Below are 12,654 nucleotides of genomic sequence, written 5' to 3' on the forward strand. Positions count from 1 at the left end.
AGAAGACATTCTTCTTCATTATGTTAAACTAAATTTGAAAATTTTACAATAAGATGGAAACCTAAAATCTTGAATTGCAAAAAAACTAGCTTACAGAGAAAAACTGATGTCAGATTTGAGATCAGCACACTCGAATTAGGTAAAAACAAGTGTTTTTGTGGATGCAATAAAAATTTTGTTCCCCAGTGATAATCTTTGAGATATTCTTTGAGTCAAATCCTGGCTTTAGTTCATGATGGTTGGATAACCTTGTAGAAGTAATTTATTTAACCCTTCCATAGGTTTCAGATCCTAATCTGTTATAACAAGCATTACTATTAGTACCAACAACAATAATAACAAAACTTGCTGAGTCCTTACTACCTTTCACACAGTGTTCAAAGTATTTTACATATTTTAACCCTTTTATCCTCATAAAACCTTATTAGGCAATTAATATGGCTGTGATTTAATAGTTGGGGATACAAAGGCTCTGAGAAACAGCTAAGGTTATACAGCAGTAGTTACAAATTCAGAATTTGAACCCAGGGACATTGGCTTTGAACGGTTCTTGGCTAATGCGACATTTATTTGACATTTTACAGTACTCATTCTTTCTTTTTATTTTTTTGGAAATCAACATTTTTATATTAAACTCTTGGCCTTAAACACAGGTATTCATTTTATAAAAGTCCTATGTTTGTTAAAAATAAAATTCAATTAAAATTGAAGTATTCCCAAAGGGTACTTTTTATTAGGAATGAAAATCAACAGTACAAGTTTATCAGCAACTTTTGCATTGGCTGAAATTTATAGTCATAGAAAAAGTTTCAAACGCACATGATTGTTCTTTGGCAACAGAACTCTAGAGTTTGGAGCTAAAAAACAGTCCGTCTGAGGAGCTGGGATTGGGAAGTGATGCAATATATTTTAACACAGGTGGAACTAATTAGGCCATAGTTACTTTCAGCGGGCCTGGATGCTGGAGTCCAGGGTTCATTCTGTATTACAGCCCTTACTGCATGTTTCTTTGGTTATATGTTTTAAACTCCACTATCAGCAACTGGAAATTATAATCAGAATGTGTCAGAAATATGATTTTCAGCCCTGGCCGGTTGGCTCAGCGGTAGAGCGTCGGCCTAGCGTGCGGAGGACCCGGGTTCGATTCCCGGCCAGGGCACACAGGAGAAGCGCCCATTTGCTTCTCCACCCCTCCGCCGCGCTTTCCTCTCTGTCTCTCTCTTCCCCTCCCGCAGCCAAGGCTCCATTGGAGCAAAGATGGCCCGGGCGCTGGGGATGGCTCTGTGGCCTCTGCCCCAGGCGCTAGAGTGGCTCTGGTCGCAACATGGCAACGCCCAGGATGGGCAGAGCATTGCCCCCTGGTGGGCAGAGCCTCGCCCCTGGTGGGCGTGCCGGGTGGATCCCGGTCGGGCGCATGCGGGAGTCTGTCTGACTGTCTCTCCCTGTTTCCAGCTTCAGAAAAATGGAAAAAAAAAAAAAAAAAAAAAAAAAAAAAAAGAAATATGATTTTCATTGGTTGAAATTAAAGTCCTTTTGAGCCGTTAGTTTGATAGGCTGGTTTTCTCAACCTGCATTTCTAGGAGCATAAAACTCTTAGTTTTCTAACCCTTGAGTTAATCTCTCAGTTTTCTTGTAATGTTCTTGCTGTTCATTGAACACTTGAAAAGAAAATAGGTCTAGGTATATAATACCTCAATAAGACATCCTGCTTATGACTGACTATGGCTGGAGAATGGGCAAATGTCTCTTGATAATGTCTTACCTGGAAATTTAGTATTTGCTGAAGTCTTTCCTTCATCTGATGACATCGCTGATTTACTACAGAGTCTAACAAGGATAACCTCCCCAAAAGACACCCCAAAGTGTCTTCAATGACATCGCGGTTATCGCCGTCCTCCGGAAATGCTTGGGAAAACAAGTTCTTGTTCTTATCCATTTCTTCAGACATTTCCTTAATATCTTTGGCCAGGGTCTAGGGTTGATGAAAGAGAAGGGCATGTCAACGTTTAGATCAAGGAACCCACATACAAACCAAGTCTTGAGCTCAGAGAAAGTCAAGTGCTTTGTGACGTCATACACTCACGGGCACAAGCTGCCAAACTGACCTCTTGGTTGAAGAGGCAAGTTTCTGTTTCTTCCGGTAGGAGGGCTGTGGCAGCAAACAAGCGTTCTTCCACGTTGTCCAACCAAGTCGAGGTAGCTGAGACTCCGTCATATAACTTCTGTTCCAAGTGAATGTTCTGCCTCTTAGTGCCTCCACCCTGGAGAAAAAAAGAAGAGGAAGAAGGAATTAATTACAGCATTTTGAGAAATCAAAGAAAATATCAGAATGAGACTTTGGGGTCTAGTGGGTCTGCCTTTTGGGGCTAGTCACTAGGGCTGGGTCTCAGCAGTTCATGCCCAGGGTGGAACAACTTTGTGAGGACCCAGATCCAGGAGCAAACTCGGAGCACAACCCTACCTGGGATGAAGCCTCCTCGAAGGCCTGGTTCAGTCCATCCAGCAGAGACGCCACCTCAGATTTGTCCTGAGTCTGCCCGTCCCCTTTGTACAGGGGCACGCCGGACAGGAGCCGACTCGGCCTGCTGTACAGCTGCAGAAAAACAGGGGCCGCTGACCCAAGAGCACACACACTCTGTCCAGGTGTTCTCGTTTAGAACTGCACACATGAAAGCAGATGCTAGAAAAGCTGTTCTTACAGAAAAGCCTCTTCTAGAGAATGACGACCTCTACCACACACCGTGTCCATTACACACAGTGACTAGAGTCAGCAAGAGCCACGCTTCTACTGACGGACTTAAAAAAATAACTGGTGGGAAAGAATGCCTGCAATCTTACAGCCTTTCTGTCAATGTGTCTTTTTGGTTTAGCTCTAGCCATGATGAAGTAATCCATTCTAAATACCGGATCCAGACTGACCCTTCTGCTCTAATCATTCCCGTCCCCCCCTAAACTCCTTCACGTATACGGAAGGTCTCCCCAGTGAGGACCTGGCCACAGCCCAGCACTCAGCTTTTCATTGATGTTTCCCATCAAACTCAGGTCCTGTCCTTTCTCTACCTTCCCTGTCAGGCTGACTACCCCTTCTCCTCTCACACCCCAGGCCGACACCCCCTGTGGCTGGGATGCTCGCCGCACCTAGCATCTCTTTAAAATCCATCACCTTAAATCCCGCATCCACATACTGCGTGCGCTATAGCTGGCTTTCCACTTTTCCTTCTGCTTCTTTCCAACTTCCTGCTTACAGGGTCTATCACGGTTGCTTAGTTTTTTGAGAGCTGTGTGAAATATTTCCTTGGTTTGGTTACAGGTGCCCATGAGTAGGAGCCATGTAGGGTGTTCTGTAATGGGAACACTAAACATACTGGACACGCACGGAAGAAAATGGATCTAAAAGGTAGACGCCTTTTGACCTAGGGAACCTTAACCTCCCTACCCAGAATAAGTGCCTGTTTCTGCACTGGGGGGTAGTAAGTATGCCCAGTGTACAAAATGGTCAGTCTGTTGGTACAAAGAAGGAGGGACTGGGAGGCAGACCCGCATCCCACCCTGCAGGCATGGATGGCACTGGCTGAGAGAAAGAGGCGCTCTCCCAGCCAGAGCAGGTAAGGTGTAGACGCACAAGGTCTGCAATCCTGGGTGAGTCACGCTGGTGCTTGAAGGTGAGCAGACTACAGCTGGAATACAGGAGCTGGGCATCTAATGAATTAAGAAGGATAGCATGGAATGTTACTAGATGTTTCCTGGATTTATCTGACTCAATCCCTGATTGTAATAAATATCCCTTCCAGCCAAAGAGTGGGGAAGTTCTAGAACATGAAGATGAGCTAGCAGGCAAGTCCCTGAGATCTACATCAGAAATGATGATGTCAAGCTAGGAGCCTGAGGAATGAGAGAGTTGGCTGGGTCTGGCCACACTCACCAGCCTCGATTCCTCTAACTCTTTTTTTTTTTTTTTTTTTTTTTTTGTATTTTTCCGAACCTGGAAACGGGAGGCAGTCAGACAGACTCCCACATATGCCTGACTGGGATCCACCTGGCATGCCCACCAGGGGGCGATGCTCTGCCCATCTGGGCCGTTGCTCTGTTGCAACCAGAGCCATTCTAGCGCCTGAGGCAGAGGCCATGGAGCCATCCTCATCGCCTGGGCCAACTTTGCTCCAATGGAGCCTCAGCTGCGGGAGAGGAAGAGAGAGACAGAGAGGAAGGAGGGGGGAGGGGTGGAGAAGCAGATGGGCGCTTCTCCTGTGTGCCCTGGCCGGGAATCGAACCTGGGACTACTGCACGCCAGGCCAACACTCTACCACTGAGCCAACCAGCCAGGGCCTCCTCTAATTCTTTGACTTCTGCTTAGAGTAAGCTAATGGCTATTTACCTGAAACCTTCAGTTGCTATGGTCAATTCCATTGGATGTGGCTCGCGTGGTGGAACCAGGTCCAATATCGCACAGTCCCTACTTGTCTTGCAAACCAGCCTGAGCATGGGTCACAGGAACAATTCCAGCTGACCACTGGCTCCCCCTCCTTTTATAACTACTGAGGTCCCCAGAGTTTCCCATTAAGATCTTCTGAAACTATGATATTAAATATAAGAAGAAGTAATGAAAAATAAGATAACTTGACAATTCAGTTCCAATTTTTTGGAATTTCTTTTGTCCTAGATGTGTATTCCCCTGGTTTACATCCATAATTTTCAAAGTTGTGAAAAAAGAGGGGACACTTAAAATGCAATGGTTTATGCTAGTGAGTACAGTGGTACCCTGAGATACAAATTTAATTCATTCTGTAACCGAGCTCTTAAGTCAGTCAACTCGTATTTCAGACTGCTGATACTGGACCCATGCGCCAACGCGCCAACTAGCGCAGCTTCCCGAATCACGACTTGTATCTAGAAATTTCGCTCGGATCTCAAACAAAAATATGGACTGAGTCACAGCTCGTATCTTAAAAAATTCATACATTGGTCTGTTCATATATCAAGGTACCACTGTAATCAGATATTAATCATTTCTGAGGAAAACAGTATCTAGAAATCAAGTTTTCACATATACATATATAATTATTAGGGGAAATGTGAAATAGTCTTGTTATAAAAAATGTAGGGGCCCTGGTCAGTTGGCTCAGTGGTAGAGCATCAGCCCGAGTATGGATGTCCTGGGTTCGATTTCCAGTCAGGGCACACAGGAGAAGTGCCCATCTGCTTCTCCACCCCTGCCCTCTCAATTCTCTCTCTCTTCCCTCCTGCAGCCATGGCTCAATAGAAGTGAGTTGGCCCTGGGCACTGAGGATGGCTCCATGGCCTCCACCTCAGGCACTAGAATGGCTCCGGTTGCAACAGAGCAACGCCCTCTAGTGGGCATGCCGGGTGGCTACTGATCGGGGTGCATGCAGGAATCTGTCTCTGTCTCCCCTCCTCTCACTGAATAAAAAAAGTAAAAAGAAAAAGCAAGAAAGAAAGCAAGAAAAAAATAAAAGAAAGAAAGAAAGAAGGAAAGGAAAGGAAAGGGAAAAGGAAAGAAAGATAGGAAGAATAATTTGTCTCATGTTGTCTTATTTTGGGATTGATAATGAAAAGACAGATGACTGCAGGGTTACATTGTTTCAGCAAAGCTGTACACTGTTTACAATAATTTATAAAAGCAAAAGGTTTGGTACCACTTGCTCCTGCTCCTGTTCCACAGCATTCTGCAGCAGTTTCTGCTTGGCACTAAAGTCCTGATGCAGGCTTTCCCATTTCATTCTCATCTGGTCTTCCACAGGTGGCTTCTCCCCCTCCGTCCCCAACTCCTGGGATGACACATCAGGTTTTTCTCTATCAGAAGAATAAATAATCCAAGTTCACCATGGGTGCAAAAAGGTGATCAGTTCTAGGTAACGTACTGTGTGTATAAGATGTGGCCTCTAAATTACAATCAGATTATTGCAGTCATTAGCTTACACTTTAAAAAATATAAATTAAAATTTTAAAAAATGAAACAACCCTAGCATCAAGATACTATAATTGAATCATTAGCACAGTGAAAAATTTAAAAATGCATTGACAACAACTCAGTGTTAAAGATAGAAATAATTGTATCCTTTGGATTCTGAAAGTATATGGACTCATATCCTTTGACGAATAGCCCACAAATTAATTCAAAACCGTAAAAATGTAACTTACTCTTTGAGAATTTTTACCCAGAATCCAAAGAGCAGGTCTCAGGACCTGGAAGGGAGGGACCTGCATCTCATCCTTCAGGACAGAGAGCAGTGTGTATCTGAGAATGACTATGGCTTAGGGCAAGACAGAGCTGAGTTTGTAAGTCCCTGCTCTAGGTGCTGTGCATCTGAAAACATAGAATATTGAATGTCAACTCTGATTTTTTTAAAATCACACACAAAAAAAATAAACCCCTGCTCCAGCACATTAGATTTGTGACTCTGAGTCATTTACTTCCTTCTCTGAGTCTCAAGTTTCTCATCTCTAAATAAAAATGTTGTCCGTCATGCAGAATTATGGCAATTGAAATAAGAGAAGATACACATAATGTCCAAAACTCTCTCTGGCAAATAACAACCACTCAGTAAGTGGGGCCTAATGACAATGGTAATGTAAGCATTTGGGAGACTCAGTTTCAACAGGTCCTAATTTATCAGACGTTTTCAAGTCCTAACTAGAACCATGACATTTGAAAGGCAGAAGACAGTAACTACTATTTTGACAAAAACTCTTGCTCAAGTGGAAAAAAAGAATGACAAGTTCATTGGCAGGATAATATTATATACTACTGCAAAGCTAATTCTTCTCAGAATAATAATTGAATACAATAGTTTCTTTAGGTAATGCTGAAGTTAAGCCTTAAAAAGTATTTATAAGCTTATAATACAAGAATTTTATTTCTAGATTGTAACTTAGAGAATCTATCCCACCTGTGCAGTTAGAAACATATAAGAAGTTTACATTCAACAATGCTAGTAACAAACAAACAAAAAAGGAAACAATTATATGCCCATCGATAAGAAAATGGGTGAATAAATTGTCATGTACCCAAGATAAAATATCATTAAGCACTTATAATGAAAAAAACTAGGTGTCTCTCTCTCTCTCTCTCTCTATATATATATATATATATAAACATAGATTAATCTATAAAAGCAATGTTAAATGAAAAAAATATCAAAATAAAATTGATCCTTCTTCCAATTTTGTTTTTATATTAGTCTCTGAACTTTTCTGTGTATTTTTAAAAAAATCTTTTTAGATAAAAGACAAAATTTTAAAGTGTTTATAAAATTAAATTTCTTAATTGTGTTGTCTTTTGTGATGGAGTGTAGCTCATCATTTTTCAATTCATTTATGTTTACATAACAATTTTGTTTAAAATCAGGAGATATTTCTTATCTATATTCTTATATTTTCACTGACACATATAAAATATTATCAGCAAATCGGTCATAACTTAGAACATAGCCTTATATTTTCCATGGAAAATATTTTTCGTTCCCTTTCATATTTATATCAATTAGGTAATTTCCATTTGAGTTTCCTCAGCAATCATGTATTTGACCCATCAACCCTCCTATATATCATATAGTACTTATCCGTGATACATCACATTTGTATCTGTGAAACAAGTCATGTCCCTCCCAAAGGTGTTTACTAACATAAACCAATTCATAAGTGACTATCTTAGAAAATCAGCTAATAAAATAAAGGCTAAATATAAGGTTTTGGGGTTTTTTTTATCCTAGCAATGTTTATATAATCTTTTCATCTTTTGTCTTCTGGATATTGCTTAATTTATGGTTGGTTGTTTGCTTGGTATATTTTCCCAGTGGCTTGAAAGGCAGAGCTGAACTATAATCAACTAGATTTAAAGGTGACTTTTCTAAAATATTTGTATAAAAATTAAGTACTTTATAAATAGTCTTTAAAGCGAATCTTGTACAGAAAGCCAGTATTGCACAGCAAATTTCTCTTTAAGATATTTTTATATTTGGAAGAGCAATTTATAGTTGTTCGTCTTTGATCTGGGTCCTGTCCAAAGCTAAAAGGCCACGGAAAGACAGAAAGAAAGAAACCATGGCGAGATGCCTGCTGCTTCTTTCTGTGACTGTCCACAGACGACGAGGCAGTGTGCGGGTAAGCGCTCTGTAAAAACAGAGCTCAGTGGAAATACATATTCAGAAAACTCGGAGGGATGAATAGCCCCTAGAAGGGCTGAGGACAGAATACAGAATGCACAGGGAAGGCAAGTCTGGACCCCAAGCCAGCATGGAAGGACAGCGTTTCCATGTTGTATCTATACAGACACACCTGCGACGGCCTCGCCAGTGTTTCTAAGCATGACACACAGTAGAAGATTTCAAAACCCCTTTATATTTTAAAGCAACTTTTAGAGTTTTAGGGTAATTTTCATGGAAATCCTAACTATAGATGCTATAATATAAGTCATTCCTATTTTTAATTGATATTTATTAATTGTATTAATATTTATTTTTAAAATGCCTTCCTATTTTCTACATGTTTTGTCATAACGTCTATTATAATTGCACTTTAGTTTTTGGGTTTTTTTTTTTTATCATTTTGCCCTTGAGAGTCTTACACACATATCTACCGGGTATGGCAAGAGTGAGTTTAGAGTTGTGAGTACACGAAATGCAGTTTATTATTGTATTATTTATTAACTATTGTATTATTTTCCATATGAATCTCTGTAAACCTACTTTTGCCCCATGTATATACTTATGTAGATATATGTGTATATAGTCAACACTGATGTGCTATGTCAGCAACATTAGGTCAGCACTGATTAAACTGAAAATGAAAAGAAAATCCCCAAGTCCTTCCTCTCCAGTTAGTGTTAATAATCTACATTCTAGTCTGATTCTTACCTACACGTATACTATATGTGCAATTTACATCCCATTTTCCCTTAGTATCACATATATATTTTCTGAACACATTGGGGCACATTTTTTTCCCAAGGCTTTTCCTAGTAGGGGCAATTTCTGTCTTTTCAATTTGGAATGATAAATTATATTTCAAAACTTATCTTCATAATATGTATTTCCTCTTTTAGGTTGTTTCCTCCTAATAAATGTTCAGGAGTGAGAAAATTGGAATCAATGGAGTTAAAGCTATCTACCATATCAGAGTTGCCAAAGGACACTACTAAATTACAACCTTGAGCATAACATACGAACACAAGTGTTACTAAAACTTCTTTTCGACTGACCAGGCGGTGGTACAGTGGGTAGAGCATCAGACTGGGAGGCAGAGGACCCAGTTTCGAAACCCCCGGGGTTGCCAGCTTGAGCGTGGGCTCATCTGGTTTGAACAAGGCTCACCAGCTTGGACCCAAGGTTGCTGCCTTGAGCAAAGGGTCACTCGCTCTGCTGTAGGCCCACGGTCAAGGCACATATGAGAAAAAAATCAATGAACAACTAAGGCAAGGGTCCCCAAACTTTTTACACAGGGGGCCAGTTCACCGTCCCTCTGACTGTTGGAGGTCATAAGTATCTTCTCTGGACAGCGACACTGAGCATACTGGAAAAAAGCCAAGTCAGCCATCATCATCCCTAGCTATATTCCTGCTGCACAATAAAATGTCCAAAACGCAAGCAAACCAAATATCGTAAAGGGAAAACAAAAGGATGGCATTTTTGCAGATGTGTAAAATAAAAGCTTGACTGAGGTATTTACATATTTTCAAATGTTAGGAAAACAGCGACCAGAAGAGAATGTGTCGAACCCTACCGAGCGCCAGCAGCGGTCTCGGCAGCTGAGTGCTGGGTTAGAATCTCCTCCCCGCGGCTGGCTACTGACCGGAGGAGGCTCTTCTGCTCGGCCAGTTCCTGCTCCAGCTCCTGCTCAAGGAAAACAAACAAACAAACACAGGCATCTTTGTTACTTTATGAGCATCGTCTACAATCACGGCTCCATGTCTACAAAAGTCCCAGAGAACTCTTGCAGTAACTTTTTAAATTTGAACATTGCATATAAATGTATGTTTTAGGCAAATGCTCAAACACCTCACCAAAGTGCTCTAGAGCCTTCCTGGCTTTGGTAAAAGAGAACCGAAATCCCTTGGGGAAAGTCAATGGGGCATGAACATTCTGCTGGGCAATGCTGCCCTCACGTGGTGCAAAGTGCACTTGCATTTCTCAGAGTGAAGATTGCCTTTTTCCAGCTGAGATAGATCCTTGAGTGCAACTGCTCTTTAATTCCCCACTTACTAGATAAATTGGATTATCATCGATGCATTCAGTTTTACTTTTTCATATTTTATAATAAACACCTTTGCTCTTTGAAAAAGAATTAAAATATTTTCATATGCCCAATTCATAAAGTTAAAGTATCAGTGAGAAATAATTTTTAATTCATCAAAGCTCATTTCTTTTTAAATCAGGCAATAATTTGCAATCTTATTTTATGGTGGTATCAACTTGCAAATAGAAAATAATTTGCATTAAAAAAAAACCCCATGTAACTCAGACTTTTGCCAATTCTCAGAGGACATGCTGAGGTGTTTCTTATATAAAAGAGCCTGAAACTGGAGCATGTCTGAAAATGGAATAGGTCATCTCAATAAGGAGGATTTTTCATTGTTACACTATTTGTAAAGTTTTCTTAAAGAAAGGCACTGCAGCGGTCACAAGGCAGTTCGCTGTAACATTTGGCCCGATGTGTCCAGAGAGATGACAACGGCTCATTCTGTCTCTAGTGTGCAAGTCACCTTGTCCACATTTCTCTCCAGCGCTTGCTCGGCAGGCCTGTGGGCTGGAGAGGTGGGAGGTGCTTACTTTCTGTTGCTGGAGACTGCTCTGCCGCTGCTGGGCCCACGTGGAGCGCGCCTGGGCCAGCCATTCCTGGACGCCGGGCCTTGGGGTGGCAGTCTGGTCACCGTCACTCTCCTCCTTCTCTGGTGCTGTTCCCTGTTTTCAACGAGGCAGACATCAAGACTCATACTACCCACAGGAAAGCCCCAACCAAAGCGGAGCGACAGCTGCTTTAGTGTGGTCTGTGTCATACCAGAGCGGCTCCACTGAAAACACAAAAAATGCTAACAAAACCCCATTGAATTGACATTTTGTCATCTGACGGATGTGGTCACCAACTATTATTCCAGAATGTTCTGCACAGGGACACAGTCACTCTAGACCTCACTTCCTCTACTTGTACCACCAGGACCAGACCCCACGGCCGTCTGCTGCCACTGCTGGCCTTGGCAAGGGAGAAAGGCAAGAGTCATCATGACTTATTACCGGCAGGAATGCATCCTTCCTGCCTGATCATTCCGACGGAATCTGAAAGGCCCGTAATGGGATGGAATTCCTTCTGAATGAGAGCTTTTCCTACTCACATAGGTGTGTGTATACATCAAAGGATAAACTTGAATACTGCTCATGCACTAAGTACCTATTAAGTACCCACTGTCCGTCTGCCGCTGCTCTAGGCACTGGGGATGTTTTGCCAAGAAGGAGGCAGCCAGGGGCCCTGCTGGGGAGACAGACAACCAGGGGAGGGGAGGTAAGAGCTACCAGGAAATGGAAAGTAGGTGACGGGACAGAAAGGGAAGGGAGAGGGTTCCCCAGGCTGCCCAGGGTGGGCATGTTTGGGGCAGACAACTGCACTGAGCCCTGAATAACGACAGAGGTGGAGGGAGGCGTGGGCCCTCCAGGTCCAGGGACAGTGGGAGCAAAGGCCTGAGAAGAAGGAAATGTGGCATCTCACTGGGCAATAGCAGCAAAGGGTCGGCTGTGGCTGGAGCATGCGGGGTGGGGGTGGAGGGCCAGAGATGAGGGACACTTTACAGCAGGGGTCCCCAAACTACAGCCCGTGGGCCGCATGCGGCCCCCTGAGGCCATTTATCCGGCCCCCACCGCACTTCCGGAAGGGGCACCTCTTTCATTGGTGGTCAGTGAGAGGAGCATAGTTCCCATTGAAATACTGGTCAGTTTGTTGATTTAAATTTACTTGTTCTTTATTTTAAATATTGTATTTGTTCCCGTTTTGTTTTTTTACTTTAAAATAAGATATGTGCAGTGTGCATAGGGATTTGTTCATAGTTTTTTTTATAGTCCGGCCCTCCAATGGTCTGAGGGACAGTGAACTGGCCCCCTATGTAAAAAGTTTGGGGACCCCTGCTTTATGGGTTGTGTCCACAGAGGAGAGGTCCTGCTGTCTAGTTCTGGGGCTGCTGCTCCTGTCTTTTGGTTCTTTGCCGAATCTGATGACAGAATAGGGTCCAGCCTCTCCAGCTCATCCTGCCTGAGGGTCCACAAAGAGTCCTCTCTTCCTCTTAGTCTCAGAATTCTTCACTAACTATTGTGGATGAAAAGAAAAGGGATTCTACGGAAAGTAAGCACATAGCGTGATCTAATGTTCCTCAACGGGACATTCATGGTGGGAAGTCACCCACTCCAGCCATAGATTTGTCCATTGCTTCTGTGCATTTCAGTTGACACACCTTTGGAATAATCCATGCCACCCTCAAGAGAGCACCTAATCTTAACGATCCCGTAATCCAATGCCCGCATTGCGCTCTGTCCCACCTCCGTATAAATTTCCTTACATGCCCGCCTTAATTTCAAATGCATACTAGAAACTGTAAAAATGTCATTCTCCAGAGCATGTGAGATCTTGCTCCCCGGCATAGGTCATCCGTTTGGC

At 42.5% G+C, this 12,654-nt stretch overlaps 1 protein-coding gene across 2 annotated transcripts in view; it reads right to left on the reverse strand.

Moving 5' to 3' along the window:
• The window catches only part of SYNE1 (spectrin repeat containing nuclear envelope protein 1), a 445,623-nt gene that overhangs the window by 120,821 nt on the left and 312,148 nt on the right, over positions 1 to 12,654 (reverse strand). For both annotated transcript variants that reach the window (XM_066248218.1, XM_066248216.1), the window contains 6 exons: positions 10,785 to 10,916; positions 9,739 to 9,848; positions 5,655 to 5,811; positions 2,462 to 2,593; positions 2,106 to 2,261; positions 1,763 to 1,972 (listed from right to left, as the gene is read on the reverse strand). In XM_066248218.1, coding sequence (XP_066104315.1) covers positions 1,763 to 1,972; positions 2,106 to 2,261; positions 2,462 to 2,593; positions 5,655 to 5,811; positions 9,739 to 9,848; positions 10,785 to 10,916 — 897 coding nt within the window. The remainder of the gene's footprint in view (positions 1 to 1,762; positions 1,973 to 2,105; positions 2,262 to 2,461; positions 2,594 to 5,654; positions 5,812 to 9,738; positions 9,849 to 10,784; positions 10,917 to 12,654) is intronic.

Source organism: Saccopteryx bilineata, chromosome 12 (genome assembly GCF_036850765.1).
Source record: "Saccopteryx bilineata isolate mSacBil1 chromosome 12, mSacBil1_pri_phased_curated, whole genome shotgun sequence".
Classification (NCBI taxonomy): Eukaryota; Metazoa; Chordata; class Mammalia; order Chiroptera; family Emballonuridae; genus Saccopteryx; species Saccopteryx bilineata.